At 36.7% G+C, this 25,545-nt stretch overlaps 1 protein-coding gene across 2 annotated transcripts in view; it reads right to left on the bottom strand.

The window, feature by feature from the left end:
• Nucleotides 1-480: 480 nt before the first annotated feature.
• Nucleotides 481-25,545, bottom strand: part of NELL1 (neural EGFL like 1) — a 630,963-nt gene continuing 605,898 nt past the window's right edge. For both annotated transcript variants that reach the window (XM_084895301.1, XM_084895300.1), the window contains 4 exons: nt 18,335-18,528; nt 4,763-4,939; nt 2,351-2,575; nt 481-1,016 (listed from right to left, as the gene is read on the bottom strand). In XM_084895301.1, the coding sequence (XP_084751427.1) occupies nt 966-1,016; nt 2,351-2,575; nt 4,763-4,939; nt 18,335-18,528 (647 nt within the window). In that variant the 3' untranslated portion in view covers nt 481-965. The remainder of the gene's footprint in view (nt 1,017-2,350; nt 2,576-4,762; nt 4,940-18,334; nt 18,529-25,545) is intronic.

The raw sequence follows: 25,545 nt of genomic DNA, 5'->3' as shown, positions 1-25,545 counted from the left end.
ATCTTTGCATCCCTGGGATGAACTTACTTGATCATGATGTATGATCGTTTTAATGGATTGCTTATTTGATTTGTGAATGTTTTATTTAGGATTTTTGTATCTCTGTTTATCAGATACTGGCCTTAATTTTCTACTTTTGTGTTGTTCTTGTCTGGTTTGGGTATCAAGGTATTGTTGACCTCCTGAAATGAATTAGGAAATATTCCCTACTTTTCAGTGTTTTGAAAGAGTTTCTCCCAAATAGACATTACTGTTCTTTGAATGTTTGGTAAAATTGACCAGTGAAACCATCTTGCCCTGGACTTTCATTTCAATTTCCTTACTAGTGATCTATTTAGGTTATTCAATTTTTCATTATTCCATATAGGAAGGTTATATAGTATTTCTATGACTTTTTCCATTATCAACTTTAGTAGCATATAGGCTTTCAGATTATTCTAAGTGTGTTCAATAGTTTGAAATATTAATAGGATGCAAATAGACTCTATATGCATATTTATCAATTCAGTTCACAGGGATCTCAATACCAAGTGGATGGGACAAAATCACCACAGGCAACTTTATTTGTAGAATTTGTTCCAAAAATTAAGAAAAAAAATAAATAAATGGAGAAGAGTCTCTATTATGTTAGTACACAAAATAAACCAACAACAACAAAAATACATCAACGTTTACCATGGGATCATTTAAATGTATTTGCAAATGATCTGATTAGGGAAACCTGATTTACAACACGGGCAACTTCTTTAACAACCATGGACTGAAATGCACTGCACTGTAGGTCACCTAGACTAGTAGCAAGAATGAGCAAAGTGGCAGGTCCAAGAGGCAACCCCCAAACACCTTCCTTAGATGGAGACTTTGGTAACTCTCTGCGGTAAAAATCACACCAACTCCCGTTCTTCATCATGTTGGATGGGCATTTGTCCATTTTCTCCCATGACGATGAGTCCACTGTAAATACCTCAGTTATTGTGGAGACACTCCAAATCCACCGAACAGCAGACACTTCCATTCTGTGCACAAGACACAAGCGTTAGCCAGTTGAGACACAGGGTATAAATAAATTAGCAGGATGTACTTTTGTATTCAAAATAAGCATCTACTTTTGAGACAAACTCCATGAATGCTTTGGAGAAATTACTATGGAAAGAGCAGGAAGGAAGAATGTCTGAGCTTAAAGCATATTTGTGACTTTTCCCCTTATTCCCAAATTATTCACTGGACTTATTCCAAATGAGATTGTTTGCAAAAACAGTTTTCTAAAAGATAATAATTAACCATTAACAATGCTATTCGAAAGTACCTGAAGGGTTCCAGAAAGATTGGCATATTAGGAAAAAAAATATACATTCTCTCATGGTGATGATGAAAGGCATAGATAATTTTAAAAAAGTCCTTAAAATCAATTACATGTATTAATGTAAATATACCTTTACAACCCCTGTAAGTAAATCTCAGACCTAATCTCATAGAAATAATAATAAATAATAAATCTCCTGTCATTTTGTTTGCTGGGCAGCAGGTACACATGGAAACATGGCCCTTGGGCTACATAAAGTTTGATAGAGCTGTATCTTAAGGTGATATTTTCTGGAAAAGAGGAGGAAAAAATCCACATTTATAAGACCATAACAAACAAACTAGTAACCTTCCACTGGTGCCTAGGCAGGACTTGATAAAACCAAATAGACTAGTATTGTTAATAGGCTTAATCATGGGAATCTTAAACAGATGTTTTGGCACCAGTTTGACACTGCCTCACCCCCTCATTCAGGTAAGCTCAGGACACAGCTCTTCTAGAGCTTTGAAGGGAGGAAGGAATCAGTGTTTAATTTTAAAGACATATGAGGATACCTCTTGGAAACTCCTCCCAAAAAAAGAGAAAAACAATTAAATCCTGTAGCAGAGGGTCACGTCCCAGCATTAAGCACCATGATAATTAAGGCAAACAACTTCACAGAGCGCTTTGTTCCTAACTGTGACAGTTTTCATGAAAGAGCTGGTACTATTGTATTTTCCAGGATGACATGTCCTTTTTGTTGTTGTTGTTGTTGTTCTGTTCTTTCTTTTTAATATATAGGTCAAAATAGCTTAAGTCAGCCATCATTGGGACTAGTGTCAATTGTTAAAATTCTGTAATTTAAAGGCAAGGGAGAGGACTATTCTATTCCATGTTCCTTTGGGATTTGCCTTCATATACAGTGCAGCTATGATGCATTCAGACATAAGACCTCTTGTGAGAAGTAAATGCTACTTCTGTTTCTACCATGGCCCTTGGCACCTGTACATTCAGAAACCTAGGAGTTGACTTCCTGTGAGGCATGGTTATCCCAGGACACCCAGTTACCTTGCACTTGCAGGTTGTGCAGGGAGAACCAGCCATTGTCCATACCGAGCCGCTAAGCCTTGAAACCCCAGTGCTATCCAGGCAAGTTTTCCTGATGTCGTAAGTGATGCTATCAGCCAGGCAGGGGTCACTGACGCAGCGGGGACAACAATCCCCTTCCAAGGTGGCTGAGTACTCACAGCTCAAAGTGGGGCACGCGAGTGGCCAGCAATCTACCTCCCCTTCCTGTAGAGAGAAAGCCAAAAATGCTTCATCATTGTTCTTATGCACAATTATGTTGCTAATGCCCCAGAGAGGGAAGAGGCACAATAATTCTCATTGTTGTTCCCGCTGAATGTTCCTATTTACACCATGTGGGCACAATGTGCCTCTTCCAGGGGACTTTTGATGACCATCTGTACGGTAGCCCCAGAAAGAGTTAGGTCCGACAACTGTGACAAGGGCAGCCTGTAATTATTTTGTATCATATTAGTTATCATCATTATCAGTACAATTCCACAGTAAGTTTTGAGCTTAGATTTGGTCAATAAGTGCCAATCAAATGAATAAATTGATGGTAAGGTACTGGCTAGTGTGCAAAGAGAAATTCCTTTCTTTGGAGGTCAAAGGGAAACCCAAAGCACTGTAATACTGCAACCATGTTATAAACTGAGTTGCAAGTATCAAATTTAAAGTTAAGGTTGGGCAAATTCAGGAGAACCATTTCACCATGCTTTTAAATGTGCTATGTAACCAGTGGACCTCCTATGTTACACTTCAAAGGGAGCGTTCACAGATCTCAGAACCTGGTCACTGGGGCTCCACTGACCCACACTAGAACCATTTCTCTAGGTAGCTGCTTCTTCTGTTATCACGGCACTCATGTCTAATGATTTGGTCAGCTTCACAAGGCTATTGTCTTTGATTAGCTTCATGATGGGCCATGCTTACCATCCAGAGTCTGGCACAGGCAAATTCTTCAATGAATATTTCTTAAATATGGCCTACATTATTCTTCAGTAATTATTTGTTCAATTGTTTCAATTTCCCCCATAAAATAGTAAACAGGGCTAGGAATGGAAGAGGAGACATTTCTGAAATTTTGCAAAAATTTCTAATACCAGTTCTTGTGAATGTCTGATGATTGGATCTTAAAAAGGAAATGGAATTCTCTATACTGATTTTCAAGCTTGTTCTCTAGTTGTGTTGGGTTTGTCCCTGGATAGAAGTGTGAAAAAATGGCTATGGTTTGAATTTAGCTCAGTTATACTCTTCAGTAGTAAGAATGATTAAGAAGGATGTGTTCTATTAAAATTATCTGTACATTAACCAGGAGATTTTAGACAATCCAATAGAAATTTGAAGCATAATTTCTCCCAATACTTGTTTCCATATAGTATCCCTAGAGTGGATCAAATAATTAACTATGGAACTGAGCAAATATTTTCCATTAAAAAGTTGACTTAGTACGACTTAGCTCCAATGGTTATGTATGACTCCTCACAGAGGAAACATCATTATTTAGATAATAAAGTATCCTAACAGTCTTTATATACTTGGAACTCTTTGTTTATAGTATAATTTTAAAATAGAAATTAAGCATTTTCTCTGAACTATCTCTCTAATCTGATTATACCATTATTATCCCTATATTAAAATCCAAATTAGTATTTTTTCTACATGAAGGTTTGGCATCTGAAACACATTTTTCAATCTAGGAAATATGAACAATAGGAATTATTGTGCAGTAGGTACCATCTCTGTGCCAAATAATATATTTTCCCTATATCTCTAATATTCATAACAGCCCTACAAAATAGGTAATGTTCATCCATTTATGTATATTGAAATTTAAAAGTATTGATTAGTGAAATGCTATTGCCCAAGTTAATCACACAGAGCTAGCACACTGGAGAACCAGGGTTCGATTCTCGGCTGCATAACTCAATCCCTGATATTTATGTTCTCTCCCATATTGGAACTTTTGAAACTTTTTATCAAAAAAAAGGTTTTTCATTATATGGATTTGCTAAAAAGTAGCAGTTTCAAGCTAACATAATAACTTGGGGCAAATGTGTCCCATAATTTTGTTCTTTTTGTCTCACACAGTGTTTTATTTATTTTTTTAAAAATATATATTTTATTAACTTTTTACAGAGAGAAAGGGAGCGAGATAGAAACATTGATAAGCTGCCCCAGAATCAAACCTTGGACCCTTCAGTCCATCGGCCGACGCTCTATCCACTGAGCCAAACTGATTTCGGCTCGCACAGTGTTTTAAATAGTGGAATCTGCCTGTCTTCAGGCAAAACACATACTTCCTAGTGACAGAACCCACATTCCCTGCACAGGATTACAAACAGCAGGAAACTAAAGCCCACGGACCAACCTCAAGAGCAACAGGCTAACCCCCTCGGAAGGAAGAGGACATACCAGGCACCGGCACTGCTGGCAGCTGTGAGTCCAGTTGTCTCCACTCCGATAGAGCTTGTGTCCGTTTTGATCTAAACATTGACTCGTGACCCTGGTGTCACACTCCGGGCAACAGAAAAGATCAACGCTTGGATTCTGGCAATCACAAGCTGTCCGTCGGCAGAATATCTTCCCATCCTGTTTAGAAATGAGGTTAAGGAGGTTTCATCATGAGGGCTGCGCTGTGAAAACCAAACCTCAGGCTGTAGAGAGCTCACTGGAAACATTTCTTACAGTCACTGTATGCCCCCGGCCACCTCCTGATTTTTCAAAAGCGATGCGCAGGCGTGTCTCCCATACACATGCCCTTTTCTTTCCCTGGCCTTGCCTGCAAAGTGGCCTGAGTGAAAATGAAGACATTTGTAACTTTAAAAAAAAAGGTCAGTATATTTTTGGAAGCTTTTTTTTAAGTGTTCTTTAAAAGTCATATTTCTTGAAGTACCCTTTCTAAGGAACATTTAGGGGGGGGGGGAAGACAAAAAATAAACAGATAAGAATACAAATATGAGCAAGAATTCAAAATCATGATATTGTACTTTCCCCAGTTCATAATGATACGGACTACCACATTAAAATGCATCCATCTAATTTTATCTCTGCCTCAACTCTGGGAGGAAGTCTGACCATCCCTTTTACAGGAGAAGCAACTGAGGCCCAGAAGGGCTAAATGTCCCTCAGTATCACAGAGGTAGTGATTCTCTAAGCAGCATCTCCAGGTTTTCTGGTTGCATAACAACCTGCTTCTACAGGACAGACTTTAGGTTATTGCTGGGGGCTGTAATCAGGTGCTATCCTGAAGCAGTTAGGTCCCCAAATTATAAACACAGTAAAATGTCTGCAGTAATAGCTCTGGAATTATAAAGGTACTCTATAATGATACTTTTAAAGCATTCAAATATTAAGACTGAACAATTTTCAGCATATTTCTTTTATGTCTGTTGTTCACAGTAACTTTTCACCTCATACAGGGAAGCTGAAAATGTAAGGTGAGACCTGTGGTCAACCATTTATGATTATAACTGCTTTGCTGGGTATTTACAAAACCATAGAATCTCAGGGCCAAGGGTACCTTAAAGGACACATATGAAACCTCTGACCTATACTTTAATCCATTCTAAGGCAAAAATATTCAAAAGTCATCAAGCCTGTGCTTGAACCTCTCCAGAAACTCACTCTCATGGAAGTCATTTAAAATATATTTCTCTGTATACGTCCAAATGATAAAAATTGGACTTTTTGTTGCCTCTAATTATTGATCCTTGTTCATAGCTTTAGTAATCACAGAACTACCAAACCCATCGGTTACATTTCAAATCTTCTGTTAAAAGAAAGCATTTATGCAGCCACTGAATCATCTCATCTCTGGATTAAAGATCTCCAATGTTTTGATGAGTCCCCAAAATTTTGAAATTTATTGTAGTTGCCTTCTTCAACAACTTTGAGTATTTTCAATAATATTACTAATTTACCATAACTTCAACACTTATTTTGTAGCACACATTGTGCTGTCTTTTCTATGCATTATCACATTTAATCCTAATAATTATGTAGAGTAGAAATTTATATCTCAATTTTTCAAAAAAAAAAGAAGCTCAATTAGAGAACTAAATAAAATTCTTCCGTAATTGTCTGACCAACACAGAGTTCAGTGGGATTCATGGTCATCTTATTTTAAGTGCTGTACTTTCTTACTCTGGCTTGTCATAGTGTTGACTTATATTGAGCTTAATGAAGACTAAAACCCCATTGAGCCCTATTCCATCTTGCACAGTTGGTTGTTTGGAGGCAGAAAGTGTAAAACTTGATGTTTATCCATACTGTATTTCACCTTGTTAGATCCATTTCATCTCTGCTGCCTGTCACAATGATTTCTAATGCTGTTTCTGTCATCCACTATATTTTGTCCTTCACAGGTAAGTGACATCTGTAAACCTGATGGACTTTCCCCTCAGGGTCTTCATTTACTTCATCAATAACACCAATGAATAAGATAGGACTTACTGACATAAGCATACAGTTAACTAGAGTGGCAATCTTTAAATGCTTTACACTCTTTATGGAGAATGAAAAGGATATGTACTAGCTACATATATAATAATTTAACAGGTTGAAAAATGGTTTCTCTCAAATCCTATGCACCAGCCCTATTATATGAGAGATGGTAAGAAATACCGTGTTTCCCCGAAAATAAGACATCCTCTGAAAATAAGACCTAGCGCATGGAAAGATAAGACATACCCTGAAAATAAGACCTAGCGCAACTTTGGGAGAAAAATTAATATAAGACACTGTCTTATTTTGGGGAAAACAGGGTAAGGAATGACATCAGCATCACGGCAAAGTGATAGACTCCATTGTTTCTTCCCTTAAATTTACAATTTGGATAACTTAACCACAAACACACCTGAAAGACCTATGCCTCAGGGCATTTGAAGGAGGGTGAATTGGAACAGATGCGGGGCAGTGATGTTTGTCCACCATGGCTTCATTTAGTGCTGTGATGGGAGAGGAGATACTGTCCTCATACTATGGTCCGGAGTGTAAGAAGGGCAGAAGCAGTTTCCATCTCCCTTCCTGTCCTCCCCATCATATCAGAACCGGGTGGATGTGGTTGGGAAGCTTTAAACAAAAAGATGGAATCAAAAGCCATAACCCAAAGTGGGTAGAACCACTAGATCATGAACCTGCCTCTCCCCCAAAGGCTTTGGCAAAGCCAAAAACAGCTGCAAAAGAAGATAGCTCTGGGAGCTAGCAAATTGGTTTTCCACCACCTGCCACATTCCCCACTACAATGGTGGTGCCCCATAACTGAGTTGAGCTGGTGACAGACAGCACACCAACCAACCATCAAGCTGAATATGAGGCACTCTTCTTGACCAAAGCAATGCAGCTACACCAAGATCCAAGCAGCACAAAAAAGTGTGCTATAGTAACACATACTGAAAACAAATAAAGCACTCTCCTTACCAACCTGCTGAATTATTGAGCAAACCAGTATTTACACAAGAAAAGAGAGCACTACCTCAAAATGCACAGACTGCAAAACAATACATCAAATACGGAGAACAACCAAGATTATATTGGAGTAATGTAAGAAAATAAAAAGTATCTAGAAACTAAGTTCAGAGTCATGAGTTACTGTGGTTTAAATAACAGAGAACTCAAGATTGCAGTCACAAAGAAACTCAATGGTATATAAGAAATGAAGGCTTTCCCAGGCAAACAAAAGTTAAAAGAATTTGCCACCACAAGAACTCCATTACAAGATATATTGGGAGGAGTTCTATTACTAGAAATCAAAGACAAAATTATAGGAAACTCTGAGTAAGATGAACAGACATACAGAAGCAGGAAACTGCAAATCTACATAAAAATAAATTGCTAAACTATTACAACATAAAGGTTAAGTGGAAAAGAGTGTTAAAAATGCTGTAACTATTGTACATTAATTTGATAATGAATGTACAGCATAAAAAGGGGTCAGGGAAAAAAGGACTGAGCAGGTACAGGTGAATGAAGATACACTGCAATTAGAAGAAAAAGGATTATTGTATGTACGCGACATTTTACACAATCATAATGGTAACAAAACAAAATTCCAGAGCTAAGGCCCAAAATACACAGGAAAATGAGAGAAAACCATCAAATTACAATAGAAGACAGAATCACTAGAGGAAAATAAATGAGATAATTATTCTAAATGTAAATGTAAGTTCATCAATCAAAAGGCACACAGTAGCAAGATAGATTAAAAACAAACAAACAAACAAACAAACAAAAAAAGACCTAATTATGTCACCAACAGGACACTCAACTCCAAAGACAAGCATAGATTCAACAAAGTGAAGTCATGGAAGATACCTTAAGCAAATAGCCTGCAGAGAAAAGTGGGTGTAGTGCTACTTAGACAAAGTAGATTTCAAGATACAAAAAGTAACAAGAGACAATGATGAGCAGTTTATAATGATAAAGATGACAATTCACCTAGAGGACATAACATCAATATATAATATTTGCACCCAACTTGGGAGTACCACAATATATTTTTTAAAAATTATTAAAGAGAGAAAGTGACAAAAAAAAAAACCCACACAATTATAGTAGAGGATATGAATATCCCAATGACAGCAATGGATAGATCACCCAAACAGTCATTGATCTTACATGACATATTAGACCAAATTGACTTAATTGATACTTTTATTGTTGGTGTGAATCCTTACCTGTGGATATTTTTTCCACTGATTTTTCTTTGGAAATGGTGGGAGAGAAGGGGAAAGATAGAGACATAGACTGGTGGCCTCTGCTTAGATCAGGAACAAGACAAGATGCCCACTCTTGTCACTGTTATTGATCCTACTGCTGGAAGTCCTAGCTAGAACAATAAGGCCAAAGAAATAAAAGGCATCCAAATTGGAAATGAAGAAGTTTTACTGTCACTTTTTGCAGAAGATGCAATTATAAATATAGAATATTAAAGACTATTAGAATCAAATAAGTAGCTTATATGCGAAATATATAAAGAATTCATACATTTTAATAATAAAATAAAACCATCTGATTAAAAATAATTATTTTATTTTGTTGTTGAGATATATGAGTTATTTATTATATATTTGCATTTACCAATGTCACTCTGTTAAATTTAAAATTTAAAAAAAGGGAAATAAAAAATGAGAAGAGGACCTGAAGAGACAATTTTCTGAGGACATACAGATGGCCAACAAATATATGAAAATATACTCAACTTAACTAATTATAAGGGAAATGCAAATAAAAATCACAATGTGATATCACCTGTCAGAATGGCTATCTTACCAAATATTAGAGATACATATAAAATGACTGAACCTCGGCTAAGCCCACAGCCAATTAGAGTGAGTATGCAAATTAACCCAACAAAGATGGAGGTTGATTTGCATACATACCTGGGTCCCAGGAACCTCCTCAGCACCCAGATGGACTTCTTTCCTTAAGAAACTTACTGGAGTTGACAGCCCCTTTCTTGATCTCTTGGCTCCTAAGAAATTTTACATAATAACATACACACACACACACACACACACATATTCATGTATGTGTGCTTCTGGAAAGAGAGCAACTCATTGCTCAACTAGAGTTGAATTGAATCAGAAATCAGCTAGTCTAAACAAAGAAGTGGCTATATCCTAGGAATCTTCCAATAGAGTAATGGCTTATAGCTCATATACCATTCTTTTTAGCTCACTAATATATTTTGTTCACTTATCCAATGTCTAAAATGACTCCCTAAAGGTTTACTTTAATCAACAGAAGCTAAGAAAAGCAATGATAGCTATGACAATGATACAATGTTGTCAGCTCAGTGGGCACAATATTACTGTACCCCCCCCCCCTTCGTCCCGCACAAATACAGAAGGACTGGGCTTCAGGACCCTACATGGCTGTATCCATGAGTACCAGGAACACAGAAATAGATTATTTTAGAAGTGAATTCTATATAACAGGCAAAGAGTTCCAGTCAGAGTGTCAGGATTCTCCCAACGCACAGACTAAAAGGATGAATAAGAATAAGCGAATAGCCTCCAGCTTAGTGTAAAATAAAGCAATTTCACATCTCATCAATTATGTGAAAATGCCAAATGGGCCCCTCTTAGTCTCTAACATGTTCAGAACAATGGCTATGTTCACTTTGGCTTTAAATTACAGGGTAACTGTCAAGAAAATCATTTTTAATAATGAAAATGTCACAGGTGACTTCATTAATTCAATGAGAAAGCCATTATAAAACCTCAGCTCACAGAGCACAATCGCACTAGAATCCAAATTTGGCAAGAGAATGGTTCCAACTGAGGGTGAGTAATCCTTTTTGCCATGATCCCTGGGGTCATTCTCAGAGCTTGACCTTTACCCCAGCTGGAGTGGTCAGAACATCCCCACTTAAATGCCAAAGATGTATTTTCCAACACTTCTACTATAGTATCTAAATGCTTGTATGGTGTTTTATACTGATAGTTCAGCTATCTATAAACAACTAATAAGTATTGTAATATTTAAATTGCTTCTGAATTTTAAAAAGCAGTAACACATACTTTACTAGGAAATTAAAAAAAAAACCTAATTTATTCTTACTCAGTATCAGAAAATTATGGGTTTTATTATGTAAATTACACATTTTATTACTGAATAGTCCACACATGATACATTTACTCCAACTTGCATAATTATTACTGGTTTTCTTTCTGCCACAGTTTCAGAACTTTCAAATCAAGAAGGTGGACTTAAGTAAAATTATTTATGTAAATTGAATAATAATATAAAGTAGGGTTTGGCAAACTTGCCACCCAGAGTCCAAATTTGGACAATCACCTGATTCTATGAATAAAGTTTTATTGTAACATAGCTTCTCTTATTCATTTACATACTGACTGTAGCTGCTTTCACACAACAATGTCAGAGTTGAATATTTGAGACAGAAACCTTACAGTATTCAAAGCCTATCTGGGCCTTCACAGAAAAAGTTATCTGATCTCTGATATAAAGTATACAATTAGGCATGGTACTATAGACACATTTGTTCTACGTCCTCAGATACAAATTTATTTAACTGTGATATCTAATTGTTTTCTAAAATATTAATTATGCCTTCAGATTACTTCTACAAACTAATCCCTTAGTCCTCTTTAATTAGCTCATAGGGTTGACACCTTTAGCTGTCATTTAATCCAACTGTCTCACTCTAATGAAGAGGAAACCAGGTCCAGAGAGAGGAAATGGCTGTCACATGTAATAACAAAACAGGAACTAGATCCCAATCTGGAATTTTACAATAATGATTTTGTATCAGGAGGCTAGAGGGTAGGAAAAATGATTTCAGACAAACTGAGATATGAAGGGTTTATTACTGAATAGTACACACATTGATACATTTACTCCAGCTTGCATAATTATTAATAGTTTTCTTTCTGCCAAAGCTCTCAAAGTCCTCTGACCAGCACCATTAGAATTTCCCAGGAACTAGTCAGAAAAGCAAATAGTTGTGCCCAAACCCAGACCTATTAAGTCACAGTATGTGAGAGTTAAGTCAGTGATCAACCAGCCCTCCAGGTCATTCTGGTAGGGGAAAGTTTGAGAACCACTGATGGAGAATCAAAGTGCCCAGTCAATTAGGGAATTAGCGTGGTGTAGCCCTCAAGCTCCTGTGATGAAAAGAAAGGGTTTGAAACAGCACAGTAGGAAGATGGAATGGGGGGAATGGACATGAAGACCCTGTTTTCTTGACAAAACCAGAGTTTTGAGGTCAGAACTAAACCACCCAATATGTTCATCTTTCAAAGAAAAGGAAATAATCTTAGAGTTTATACAGCCAACTCCTGCCATCAAGAACACCCTAGCCAGGAGGGTATTGACAATGCTGCATATTAGGCTTAGAGAACAAAGAAAAGCAGGTTTCTTTTTAGTGAATAGGTTGCAGGATTCCAGAAAGCTAACTTCTACTATGGCCCCAGGCACAGTCTGACTCATCCCTGTTCTTTGCTCTAGGAGTGAGTGTGGAGAATGGCAAGACTATGTTACTCCTTGCAGATAGGGTTATTCTCTCACTGCCGGAAGGAAAATGAAGGAGCCCTACCATGGCCATCTTCTTCAATTTCTGGGCAAAGACTTCTAGGAGGGCAGGTGAAATGGCCAGCATTCTAGACGATCTTGTAGCAAAGGTCTTCCTTTGGGCAGCTAAGTCTCAGCGGTGCCACTCTGAAGCTTCCTCTTTGCTCACAGAATGCGGGCACACATGGTGACAGAGACTGAGTATCTGACATCATCATCCATCAGGACCCATCATTTCATTTCTGTGTCATCTTTCATGTCATCTTACCTCTCTATCCATCTTTCGGGTTCTTTTCTTTACTCTCCTGAACCTTTCCTTCAGCCTATGTGATATCTCTCCATTTAGTTTTGGTCTCTTTGGTCTTTCCCTCATGCTGTGAATCAGACTTTGATTGGGCCACGCTAACCCTAAATGAAAGCACTCTCATGATCCTCTGTTTCCCATATGATAAAGTCTAAATTCCATAGCCCGACACTGTCCTGCCAGCCTTTATCTCCAGGCTCATCACCAATTAGATCTTTCTCAGACTTTACTTGCTCCTGATATTCTAATATCATCATTCACTTCAGATTTCACTTAGCACAACAGATATTGTTATGCTTGGTATCTTCCTTGCTGTTTTCTATGTTTGAGATTCACCTTCCTACATCTCTAACTGGCTGAATTTCTTATATTTTAAGGTCTTACTCATAGGTTACCTACTCTGTGAAATCATTCCCTTTTCCATTCTGCATCCTCCCAGAATAGAGCCTACTTCCCCACTCTATGTTCCCACAGCAAACTGTTCATGACATTACCATGGCATGACAGTTGGTTAATTGTGTTTTTCCATTTCACTATTCATCTCTGTGATCTCCACTATAAAAACGCTGCATTTCCTAGAATATAATAAACCTGAGATCTCTCCATCTTCCCATGTGGAAAATAAAGATGTCTTCCTAAGGCTATGGATACATTTATGAATGAAAGAGCCACACATGGGTATCTATGAAAAGAAGTTGGATTGTAGCTAAGATTTAAGAATCAAGCTCAGAGAAGGACCATTTTTTCAATCTGTGTTTCTGTGGTATGGATAATGCGGGAGAAGCATGGGTTCTAAACAATACAGCAATCATTCTGTGCCTAATCAATTACATGGGCAAAAGGTGCACAAAACCATTGTCCCTGCCAAGGAAGCACGTAGCATCTAAACAAAAGCTAAATCCACTGTGCCAGCCTACCTTTATCTTTGAACTCCATTCAGTATAGGACTCGTTTCAAGACCTTTTTTTCCAATCGGCATAAAACAATAATGTGGTATGTTGACTCTCAAGGGCAAAGTGGCCTTTTAAAAGAATGCTGACCCTGCTTTATTTTTTCCCTGTGTTGGCTTGTGTAATTTGGTTTTACTTGGATTTGAAACATCATGGATATGATTAAAAAGCCAGTATTTTATATCCCAACCTTGATTATATTTCTTAGCCTCCAAAATGTTCAATTTGGCAGATTAAGTACTGGACTTTTTATTATTATTGTTAAATTAGAATAAAAGAGAACACCACCTACTACTTCCGACAGAATACATATACTGCCTATGAGAGACCCACTTCAGATCAAAAGGAACACACAGAATGAAAGTAAAAGGATAGAAAAAATATTTTATGCAACTAGAAATTAAAAAAAAAGAAGCTGGAGTAGGAGTAGCAGTACTTAAGGGACAAAATAGACTTTAAAGAGGGGCTGTAACAGACAAAGAAGGGCATTTCATAATGATAAAGGGATCAAGCCAACAAAAGGATATAACTCCTATAAACATTTACACACCCAATGTAGGACAAACCTGGAAATATTTATAAATTTCTAGAAACATACCAATCTCTCAAATCTGAATCAGGAAGAACAAAAATCTGAAGAAAATGATAACTTCAATAAAATAAAATCAGTAATAAAAAACAAAAAAAACCTCCCAAACAAACAAAATACCCATACCACATGGCTTCACAGGTGAATTTTACTAAACATTCAAAGAAAAATACTTCTCAAACTATTCCAAAAAAATTGAAATGGAAGAAAAACTACCATGCTCATTTTACAAAGCTAGCATTATACCGATTAAAACACACACACACACACACACACACAAAAAAAAAAAACAACAACAAAAAAAAAAACACTATAAAAATTTTAGAACAATATCCATATGAATATAGATGCAAAAATCCTCAACAAAATGTGAGCAAATCAAATTCAATAAAATATTTTTAAAAAATCATATACCATGATCAAGTAGGACATATTCCTGGGGTGTCAGCCAGGATCAATATCCACAAATCGATTAACATTATACAACACATAAATAAAATGAAGAATAAACATCATATAATCACATCAATAGATGCAGAATAACATTTGACAAAATCCAACACCAATTTATGGTGAAAACCCTCAGGAAAGTGGGAATAAACAGAATATAACTCAATGTAATAAAGGCCATAAATGTCAAACACACAGCTAACATCGTATTCAACAGTGGAAAGCTGAAAGCTTTTTCTTTAAGCTAGAAACAAGAAAAGAGACATCTTTTATTCAACAAGATATTGGAAGTTCTAGCCACAGCATTCAGACAAAAATAAATAAATAAAATAAAAGATTTGAATTTGAAAAGAAAAAGTAAAACTGTCATTATTTGCAGATGACATGATAATTATCTATAGAGAACCCTAAAGAATCCACACACACACACAAAAAACACACAACACAAACAAACAAACAAAAAAACACACACAAAAAAACACACCCTATTAGAACTAATAAATGAATTCTGTAAAATAGCAGGACACAAAATTATTATTTGGAAATCAGTTGCATTTATATGCACCAATAATCAACTATCAGAAAAATACTTTAAAAAAACAGTCCCATTTACAATTGTATCAAAAGAAATACCAAACCACTACAAGTTTGTAGTAGTCAAAACAGAACAGGAAATGCATAAAATAAAATGATCCACAGGTCAATGTAGAATAGAGAAGGCAGAAAATAAAACCATGCTTATATGATTAATACATCTATGAAAAAAGGAGACAAGAATACACAATGGGGTAAAGCCAGTCTCTTCAATAAATGATGTTGAGAAAATGAACAGATACATGCAAAATAATAAATTGGATCACTTTTTTATACCATATACAAGAATAAACTCAAGGTGGACTAAAGACTTAAATGTAAGGCCCCAAACCATAAATTTCCAAAAAGAGAACATTGGCAGTACACTCTTGGACATCACTCTTAGCAATATTTTTTTTGATATGTCTCCTTGGGCAAGGGAAACAGAAAAAACAAACACATACAAATGGGACTACATGAAATTAAAATGTTTTACACAGCCAAGGAATCCATCAAACAACCTACTTAATGGACAAAGATATTTGCCAATATTTGCCATATGCAACAACATGGATGGACCTAGAGGTTATTTTGCTATTAAATCAGACAGAGAAAGACAAATAATGTATTATTTTACTTATTGTGAAATTAAAAACAAACAATATAAATTAACAAAACAGATGGTTGTCTGATAGGAGGGGTTTTGGAGGATAGATGAAAAGGGAGAAGGGATTAAGAAATACAAATTGCCAGTTATGAAGATAATCATAGGGATTTAAAATATAGCACAGGGGGTATCTTCAATAATAGTGTAATCACTATGTATGGTGTCAGATGAGTTCTAGACTTACCAGGGCAATCACTTCATAAGTTATGTAAATGTTAAATCACTATGTTATATACCTGAATCTAATATAGTATTGCATGTAAACTGTAATTGAAATTAAAAAAATCAGAATGGAGTACCTTCAACTATAAATAATGAAAACAAACAAGAAGGGTCACAAATTCTTTTTTGATGATTATTTATAAAATTTGATTTAAGGGTCTTTATTCAGCTCATTAATTAAGACCTTCTTCATCCTCCACAACCCCCTGAAAGATATACTATTAATGAATAATAAATCAGATTATGAAGAAAAAAAGATATATGAAAAGAAATCTGCCTAGTACTTTATAAAGGAGACAATGGCGATGGAGTTGGCATTATATTAACAAAATAAGATTAACAAAATACTGTGTATCTCCTGTGGCAACTTCAGTCTAATTCTCTTAAGACATAAAAGGAACTTTATGAGTGAAAATTAAAATCAATCAACTTAGGCTGGTTGGGTTGTTAGCACAGTTAATGAAGCTTCGGAAAGCTGTAAATGATTGGTAAGTCCCTTGTTTTATCATGGGCTTAAATAAAACCCAAACTGAAAAAGAAATGTTAGTTTTACCCTAGTCAAGATTTAACTAAAATGTTTTGCCTATTCCAAGGCATGGGGATCTAGAGAGCCTCAAATAAATACATAAATACGGGGTCAGGTTGTGATCATCTTCCAAAGTTCAGAAAAACAATATTTTCTGGAAAAGAACTAGTGGAGGAAATTTTCTACATTTTGTTTGCAGAATGGAGACCTAAGTGCCAATCTTCCATAAGTTCTCAACTCTTCTAACCCACAACGAGCTTCTCTTTTCTTAAAACCTTTTTCCCTTTGAGTCAATGCCATATGGTTTAATATTTGTCCTTAATAACTTGAAAACTTCTTGAGGGAAAGTCCCACACATTCATTAACTTAGTACGGAGTTGGGAGTTTGCCCTCAAGCAAGTTGGGTTGACTGATTGCTTAATTGGTTTCACATGTGCCAATTACATCACCATAAGGTCTATAGAGTGTTACAGGACATAGGGCAAGATGAGAAAACTATGAGATGGGGGGCAAACAAGTGAACTTCAAGTCCCAGCTTAAACATTACCTGTCTTATGACTTAGAAACTCAAGTTTCCTCACCTTTCGAAGTTGAGCTATATTAAACGTGATACTGCTTTTAAATTACAGATTGCTTGGAACATGGGAGGTACTCCATAAGTGGGGGCAGTAGATCTAAATTTGGATGTACTGAACTAGGTTTATTAAAAGGGGGAAATAGGTGTTGTGGGTAATGATCTAAAGACTTGATAATATAGGTCTCCTAAGTAGGTGCTCCAGGTCTCTTGGAGGTATGACCAATTAGAAGGCAAGTAAAAGGATTGGAGCTTTTCAAGGTCTTTTCAAACGGTTTCTAGGGAGCACTCGAAATTTCTCAGGAGACCAGCTCTCTGAGGCTACTCAGCAAGTAATTTCTTGTGGTTCCCGTGCCCATAAAGCCCAAGATTAAACAGCCTCATCCCACAAGACATAACTATACAATGAAAGAGCTACAGCAAAGCACTACCAAAGGAAACTGAATAGGCAAAAAAATAACGCACAAGGAAATAACACACAAGGAAATCAAATGCTTGATAGGCCCATATTGCAAAAGCATAAAGCAAAACCAGTCAATGACAGAATTTTATTTCCATAAGCATTAAAGTCACTTCCGAAAAACTTAATGTAAGGAGCAGCCTGGCGCTGAGAACAACAAAGAACCTATCATTTAAGAGGAGGCCTCTATAATTATCGTTATCATTTGTTCAGCAGGGAGGCTGGCCTGTCTCTGACCACTGGAGGCAGGTCTCTGAGCCTCGCTTTTCTGGACAATGTCACCACAGGAAGGAGCAAATTCATACAGATAATCTTTTAGGCAAAGACTACTAATTCTAATTAGCAAGTCTGTATACATGTGGGATGAGGGCTCAATACAACTCTCAGCCCACCAACCTGAAAGGCACTGCAGGCCCTCAGGGGGAGGACTAACTGGCTTCTTGGCCCTGCAGCCCCTTCTCAAACTCACACCTCACTTTCCATTAAGAGCAAGTATGCCTGCCACCCAGCATCATCTTTAGCTGTTGGTGAATTAGAACCACAGGACGCCCGTGGGTCAACAGGCTGGGGGAAGAGGTGGGGAGGAAGAAAAAAAAAGCACCATCACAAGTTCTCAAGCATACATAACTCTTACCTTGCAGGAGCAGACAGAACACCTATCTTCTTTCAGGGTCCACACCTGCCCGTTGCGCTTCACTCCTTCTCCGTGGGGGCAGTCACCAGAGCAGGAGGGCCCCGAGGGACAGAGGCAGTCGAAGCCTCCGGCCAGGTTGATGCAGGCAGAATCATTCCAGCAGGTGTGGGTTCGTAAGGCACATTCATCAATGTCTGCAATAAAGAAAGCACAGGACTTTCAAATCTAGCCAATTATTAGAAAATACTCATCAGTTGCAAAAGCATCAATTAACAGTACTGAGCATTTACTTTGTCCCAGGTACTGTGCCACACTGCTCACATGCATATTCTCATTTGTGCTGTGGGACAGTTTTGTGGTGTAGGATCTGTTCTTTATTTTGCAAATAATAGAGCCAAGGTTCATCACAGAAGTTAATTATCATGCCCGCTGTCATTTAGCTAATAAGTGGCAGATCTGAGGTTCAAACTCACAACTATTGCACTCCACTTATTAAATTATCTGGTTGCAGCTCTGTATTAACTTTAGGATAATCTCAAGAACCATAGAAATATACCACCCTTAACAGGGTAGATGCACCCTATGGGGATCTGGGTCTTTTAGCAAAGGTGTGAATAGATGGGTTACACCTGAGTAGGAACAAGTGGGTAATTAGGGCAACCCTGAACCAGTTGGACTTTAGGCAGATCCTGGGGCCAAGGATGAAAGAGGGAATAGTTCTTGGGAGGAGCTTTCCTAATCAAGCCTCAGGGTCCTAATGGCCAGCAGCATGTTGCCAAATGAGAAAACATCTCAGAGCTACCACTACTGTAGGATATGATGTGGATGGCAATGAAAGACCATTTATTTTGCTTGTTTTCATTGATATCCAGGTATGGAAAGAAAACATAAATCCAGTCAGCCCCCCACGATATTCAAAGCTCAGGTGACCTTAACAACAATCCAGGGAGTTGTTCAGCCCCAGGGGCAATCTATTTCCTCACAAGGCAGCCAACTCCATCACTGAATTACTGTTACAAATGTCTACTTTAAATTGAAATGAAATATATTACGCAATAGCTTCTACTTCTTGGTACCTAGTTCTGAGACCATCCAAGGCAAGTCTTTTTCTTATCTATGACAATATTTATGCTATTTGAAGACACTGGTCATTTGTCTATCAGAGTGTACTATTCCATTGATCTGTCTACTGCCATGCCCTTCAAATATCCTTCAGATGGCAACATTGATTCCAACAAATTGTTGCCAAAAGTTTGCTATGCATAAGATTCTTTACATATAAGACATTGTCCTCATGAGATAAGGAGAAATACAAACTAGAATAAGAACAATGTAAATAAACTTATTCTATATCCCCAATTTCATGTTAAATATGTATAAGGTTGCAAGCACTTGATTATGGACTAAATTTAAAAAAAAATTGTCATTAGTGTTAGGGTCACCAAAGGAGGGACGTTCGAGGCCAAAGTGGTAAGGGAATATAAATTTATTAGGTCATCTGGATAGCAGATGGGCTGAACCCCCAAATGGCACCAGCCCCCAAATATGGGAAGTCAGAGGTTTTAGAAGTTCTTTAGACGGGCTTTTTCTGGGCAGAGAATTCTCTGGGCAAGTCCAGATTCTGGAAACTCTGGAGGCGAGAGATTATTATCTTGGCAAGTGGAATGTGGTCTAAGCAAGTGGAATATCCCTTGTGAAGTGGCCTAGAGGTCAGTTCCCAGGGGCGGGGGGGGGGGGGGGGCGGGAGAGTATCAATTCATTTATTTGATCAGACCTAACAATTGGCATTTCCCCCTAAAGTGTTCAAAAGCATAACATAAATTTAACTGCTACCACTTTTTACATATTGCTTCCAAGTATTTTAAAACCTTTTTTTTTCCTCATGAATTTTGCCATATAATTAATTGCAAGATGAAATAGTTATTCACATGTTACAAAAGAAGAAACTAATGTGCAGAGATGGCTGAGTGGTCACACGGCTAGTACACTTCAGAGCAAGGACTGTGTCCTGGAGCTTCTGAGAGGCGCACTAGAGTTCTTCCCACTATCCCATGTCAACTCAACATCCCAAAGTCTGTGCCATATTTCACCTTTTGCACTCCGCTGTCCCCTCTCAGGGGACATCGGAATTCTAGCATATCACTCGGATGTCCCCTCTCAGGAGACATTGCAGTTTATTAGTGATTACGGGGAATTGAGTTATTTCAACACAACTTTTTGAGACAGGCGTCAAACCACTTATTACTGTCAAACATGCACTAATCAGCCTGCAATGCATATTGGGGAGTGTTTCAAAACTTATCATACTGTACAAAATTATAAACAATAAAATATTGTTTTTTTTGCAGATATACATTCCCCGATGTCACCCAATTCATATAAGTCCAATATCATTATAATACGTTACTTGGTTCCAAAATTATACTAAATAATACGAGGGTCTGTAAATGCACGTTTCCGCCGCAAAGTAGAGTCGAGAGTAGCTGGTAGCCAATGTCCAGAATGGTTCGGAGTGCAAAGGGTTCAGTATACTATATTATTCTGTGATTTGTCTCCTTTCAATGATTTACCCTCTGGGCATTGCAACTCATTTTCAAGAGAAAGATCTTATGTGAATCTTCTTTAGTATTTTTAGTTAAAATTTTGAGAATGATACAATTAGTCAAAGTTCGCTAGAATCTTGAAACTACCTCAACTTAAAAATAACGAGAGAGAAATGACCTGTCTCTTCTGCCTGAATGTATGCACTGCATTGGTATAATTCTTGGCTTCACAGCACAGTACAAAGTAGAAGACGTTAAGGAATTCCAATAATATTTCTGGAAGCTAATTCATTCTGAGGTTTACTTTTTTATTTTGTTCCACCGACTATAGCCTGAGTCCATACATTTAGTAATGAATAATGATTTCTGCTTTGAAAACTGTGGAGATAATCCCAAATTAAGATGCCTAGATTTTAGGTTAACTACAATCAGACCTCAATTACTCCTCATTATTCCTGGTCATGCCCATGTCATTGCCAAAGCATTTTACTAGATGAAGTTCTTGACTAAAACCTCTTTCAACTTCCACTACTCCAAATCCTCTTAACTACAAGTGTGGGAGTCATATTTGAAAACAAGCTCTTTCATTTAATTGAATGCATACTATGTACAAGTCATTTGAATTATTGCACTGTATGTTCTTTCTTTTTCTCTCATTAGGTAAATGTTTTTAATTCATTTGCAAAAGTATCACATAGTTGTAATACTGCAGACTAAAAATTTCATCTTACTAATAACACCAATTGGCCAAAGTTATTATAATATTAGACTAATGAGGAGTTGGTTGGTGTTACTTTTGGGGATATAGTGAGTTATTTTTTTTTTTAAATCCCTGTGGACATGTCCTTATTAAACAACAAAAACATTAGTCAGCTATTGATAAAAAGAGCATGTTTGATTGAATTAAATTCCTGTGCATAGTAGTTAACTGATCATTAAAAGTTGCTTTTGTTCTTTATCTGTTTTTAGGTGATGAATCATAGGTTTCTTTAGTGTGTGTTCCATCAGGAAGCCTGGGGCAGATACAACCATGGAATTGGTGTTCTAAGAAAAATCAATTTAAGTACTTATTCTATCTTGGCACTTTTTAAAAGTCAGATTTCTTAACATTTGCTCAGTGCCTGTTATAGACATTTCTAATGTAAAAGGTCACATTTGCTACTTTATTTTCCTAGTAGAACATTATAATCTTCTGTAAATGGGTGGTACTATATCAATTTTTTATTTTGCCTGGAGTAGATATTAAATGTGTTATAAGAGTTACATATTTTAGTTTTCATGTTTTTACTTTTTTAAAAAAAGATTTTTATTATGTGGCTTCTTTGTCATATAATTTTAAAGTCAAATTTATTTTAAAGCAAGCCTTTCTGCAAGCTAAAAGAGAAGGAAAATGTAGGTTAAGATGAAATAGCATTATTAATTTATTTGAAATTATAACTGCTACAACTTAGATTATTCTGAAAGTTTATTACTGAAAATTAAAAATCAAATTGTTTAAACAAAAATAGCTACTCACTCAGCAGTCATGATAAAATTTAGAACTGTAGTCATTTTTTAACTAATCTCTATTTAACCATGTAAGCTTTCTTCTGACCAGCTGGCTACAAATTTTGGGGTGTCTTTCTAATTTGTCAGGGAATTAGTACATTAAAGCTTATTTATTTGTGGGGATAAATGGGGGAAATGGGAGACATCTGTAATATTATCAACAATAAAAAATATTTATTATATAAAAAGCCTGTGTTGTCACGTCATCGTACCATAATGACTGATTAGCAGGAGGCTGAGTGCACAAAGAGGCACATGTGGGTGGGTGGGGACTTGACTCTGGAGGATTTGACCAGAGGCATGGGCACATTTCTAAGTCCTGCCAAGCTGCAGGACTCTGGGTCCTGGGTCTCACATGATTTTGCGTGCTGGGCCCCTAATATATATATATATATATATATATATATATATATATATATATATATATATATACACACACACACACACACACACACATGTATGTATGTGTATATGTATATATGTATATATATGTATATACGTATATATGTATATACGTATATATGTATATATATTGTATGAAACCATATTCACTTAATCTATGATGTTTGAAAATAAAAATGTAGGTAACATAATAAAGACTAAATCTTTGGATTTTGACTTATTAAATATAAAGATTTAAGACAAAGTTCAAGCCCCATCTCTTCAGCTAAGTATCTCACAACATGAAGCCAATTCATAGTAACCATTCACATCTTCTGAATTCCCACTGTAATGGCATTAAGTGGAATAATACTAAAGTGATCCATTTGCATTATTCTTACTCCCAGTTTTTACTGAAACAAACTATTCAATCTTATGCTTTTCTCACCACTTTTATAGTTGAGCTAATATATTTAGGAGATATAGATAGTAAATTGATAGCTAGACCAATGGTTCATTATATACATAATTATAAAAATTAAAATTCAGATTTCCTCAAATTCTGTCTTAGCTCAGATCAATATTCTTATCACTGGTACTATTTTATTAGCCTCCTTTTTGGTCTCCCTGATTTTAGTCACTTCTTACTCTAAGTATGGGAGTTTCAATTGTGGGCCCAGTCAAAAGCATTTAGGGAACCTGAAAAACTACTGGTGGGCAATTCCCACTACTACAGATTTATTTAACTGGTATAAAATAGCATGCAGATATCTTGACTCTGTTCATCCAGATGAATATCATTGCATATGGGAGTAGTGTTTGTTCTAAAAGCAAAAGCAAATGTATCCATGTCACTCCTTTGCTGAATACCTCTCAGTGGTTCTCTGGTGCTTAGAATAAAAGGTTCAAATTCCTAGCATATACCATAAGCCCCTATCTTACACTTTAATGGTTGCCTTCTGCCTTTCCACTCAAAAACCATAAGTGCTACATGGACCATCTTGTTTCCTCAATCTGTGACCTAGAACATGCCTTTTCTTATTTGAGTACCCTCCCCCTTCCTAACTCTACTTTTTCTCAGCCTATTTGGAATTGGGTGGAGTATAAATTAATTCATTGTGCTATCTTAACTCCAATGTTTTCATCAAAATTGTGATCAGATATCACCACCCCTCATTCTACATGACAGTCACTATTCACATTTTGCTTTATCTGTACTTCATATATCATGCTGTTCTTGCATTCATCTCTTAGGAGTTACATGTTTAATATACCCACCTCCCTAGATAAACTAGTGAGCTTATTGAGAGTGGATACTACATATTTTCATTTTTCTCACCTCAGTGCCAACTACAATGTAATACACTCAGGATGTTTGATGTACTTTTTAAATTACTTAAATTCAGGACATTTACAGATGGTCACTATTATAGAGCCTACTTTGCTAAAATTCACTCTCTGGGTTGTTCACTAAGCCTAAGACATAGCCACAACCCTCTTCATCAGGGAATACATTTAATTGTGAAGTTTTTGTATGGAAAAGTCCTTGGGTCTGGTTCAAAGTATGATAAACACAGCAAAACAGGAACCACACTCAAATAGCAGGCAACATACCCTCTTCCCTCCCATCCCAGTTTCTTGTCAAATGTTTGAATATAAATACAGAAGAAGGCCCATTAACAAATCACTAAATAAATTGTCTGGAAGAGTAACAGATCCACAAACAGTGGCTACAGAAAGATATTTAATTTATGGTCTCCACTAAAATCTTTAAAAGCGGCATTTAATGCTCAACTAGAGTATGCTTTTTCAACATTTTGCATCACAAAGTTGCACACATATTGGCAGTGCTTTCCTCTCATAAATTAAGAAACCTGAGCATAAAGATGAACACCCTAGTGTGAGCACTAAAAACAAGGTGCAAAACCTGGATTTGCTTTTGTCGTTTCAGAATCAAAGGATTTCAGACTTGAATTTAGGACCACATTGCCTACAAAGCTTCATGTAATTGCTATACTTATGACACAGAAATCTCATTCTGCTCCTATGCAATTTAACAGATTTATGGAAAGCCAGATGTTAGCAATTATGGAAACTGACATTATTCATATTCTTGGTAATACAGACCTGTTTACTCTGCACAAAACTAACTTAATCTATTATACATGTCCCAAGGCATCCAAAGGGAGGAGGCACCCTATTTACATATAGCAACTGTTCTCTGCTGAGCAAACAAAAAGACATTCACCCATGATATTTACCCACATCATCAGACCAATGACAAAGAGGTGATGAAACAAAAATCAGGCAAAATATTCCACACTCAAATCTATAGTAGCCACTGATGTGGATCTGTTACTCTTCCAGACAATTTATTTAGTGATTTGTTAATGGGCCTTCTTCTGTATTTATATTCAAACATTTGACAAGAAACTGGGATGGGAGGGAAGAGGGTATGTTGCCTGCTATTTGAGTGTGGTTCCTGTTTTGCTGTGTTTATCATACTTTGAACCAGACCCAAGGATTATTAAAGTATACTTGGGGGAGATCCAAGATGGAAGAATAGGTAAAAAACCTATACTTGCTGCCTCTCAAAAGTACATCAAAATTACAACTGAAAGGCAGAACAACTACTACCCAGAACTATGGGAAGGCTGGCTGAGGGAAGTTCCACATCTAGAGAGGTGAAGAAAGCGCACTGATACTGGTAAGAGGTGCGGAGGTGCGGAAAGTGCTGGC

Source organism: Pipistrellus hanaki (assembly GCF_964339955.1).
Source record: "Pipistrellus hanaki genome assembly, chromosome: 9".
In the NCBI taxonomy this organism is placed as follows: domain Eukaryota; kingdom Metazoa; phylum Chordata; class Mammalia; order Chiroptera; family Vespertilionidae; genus Pipistrellus; species Pipistrellus hanaki.
Note: the sequence above shows the minus strand (reverse complement) of the source record. Positions and strands in the feature narration are given on the sequence as shown.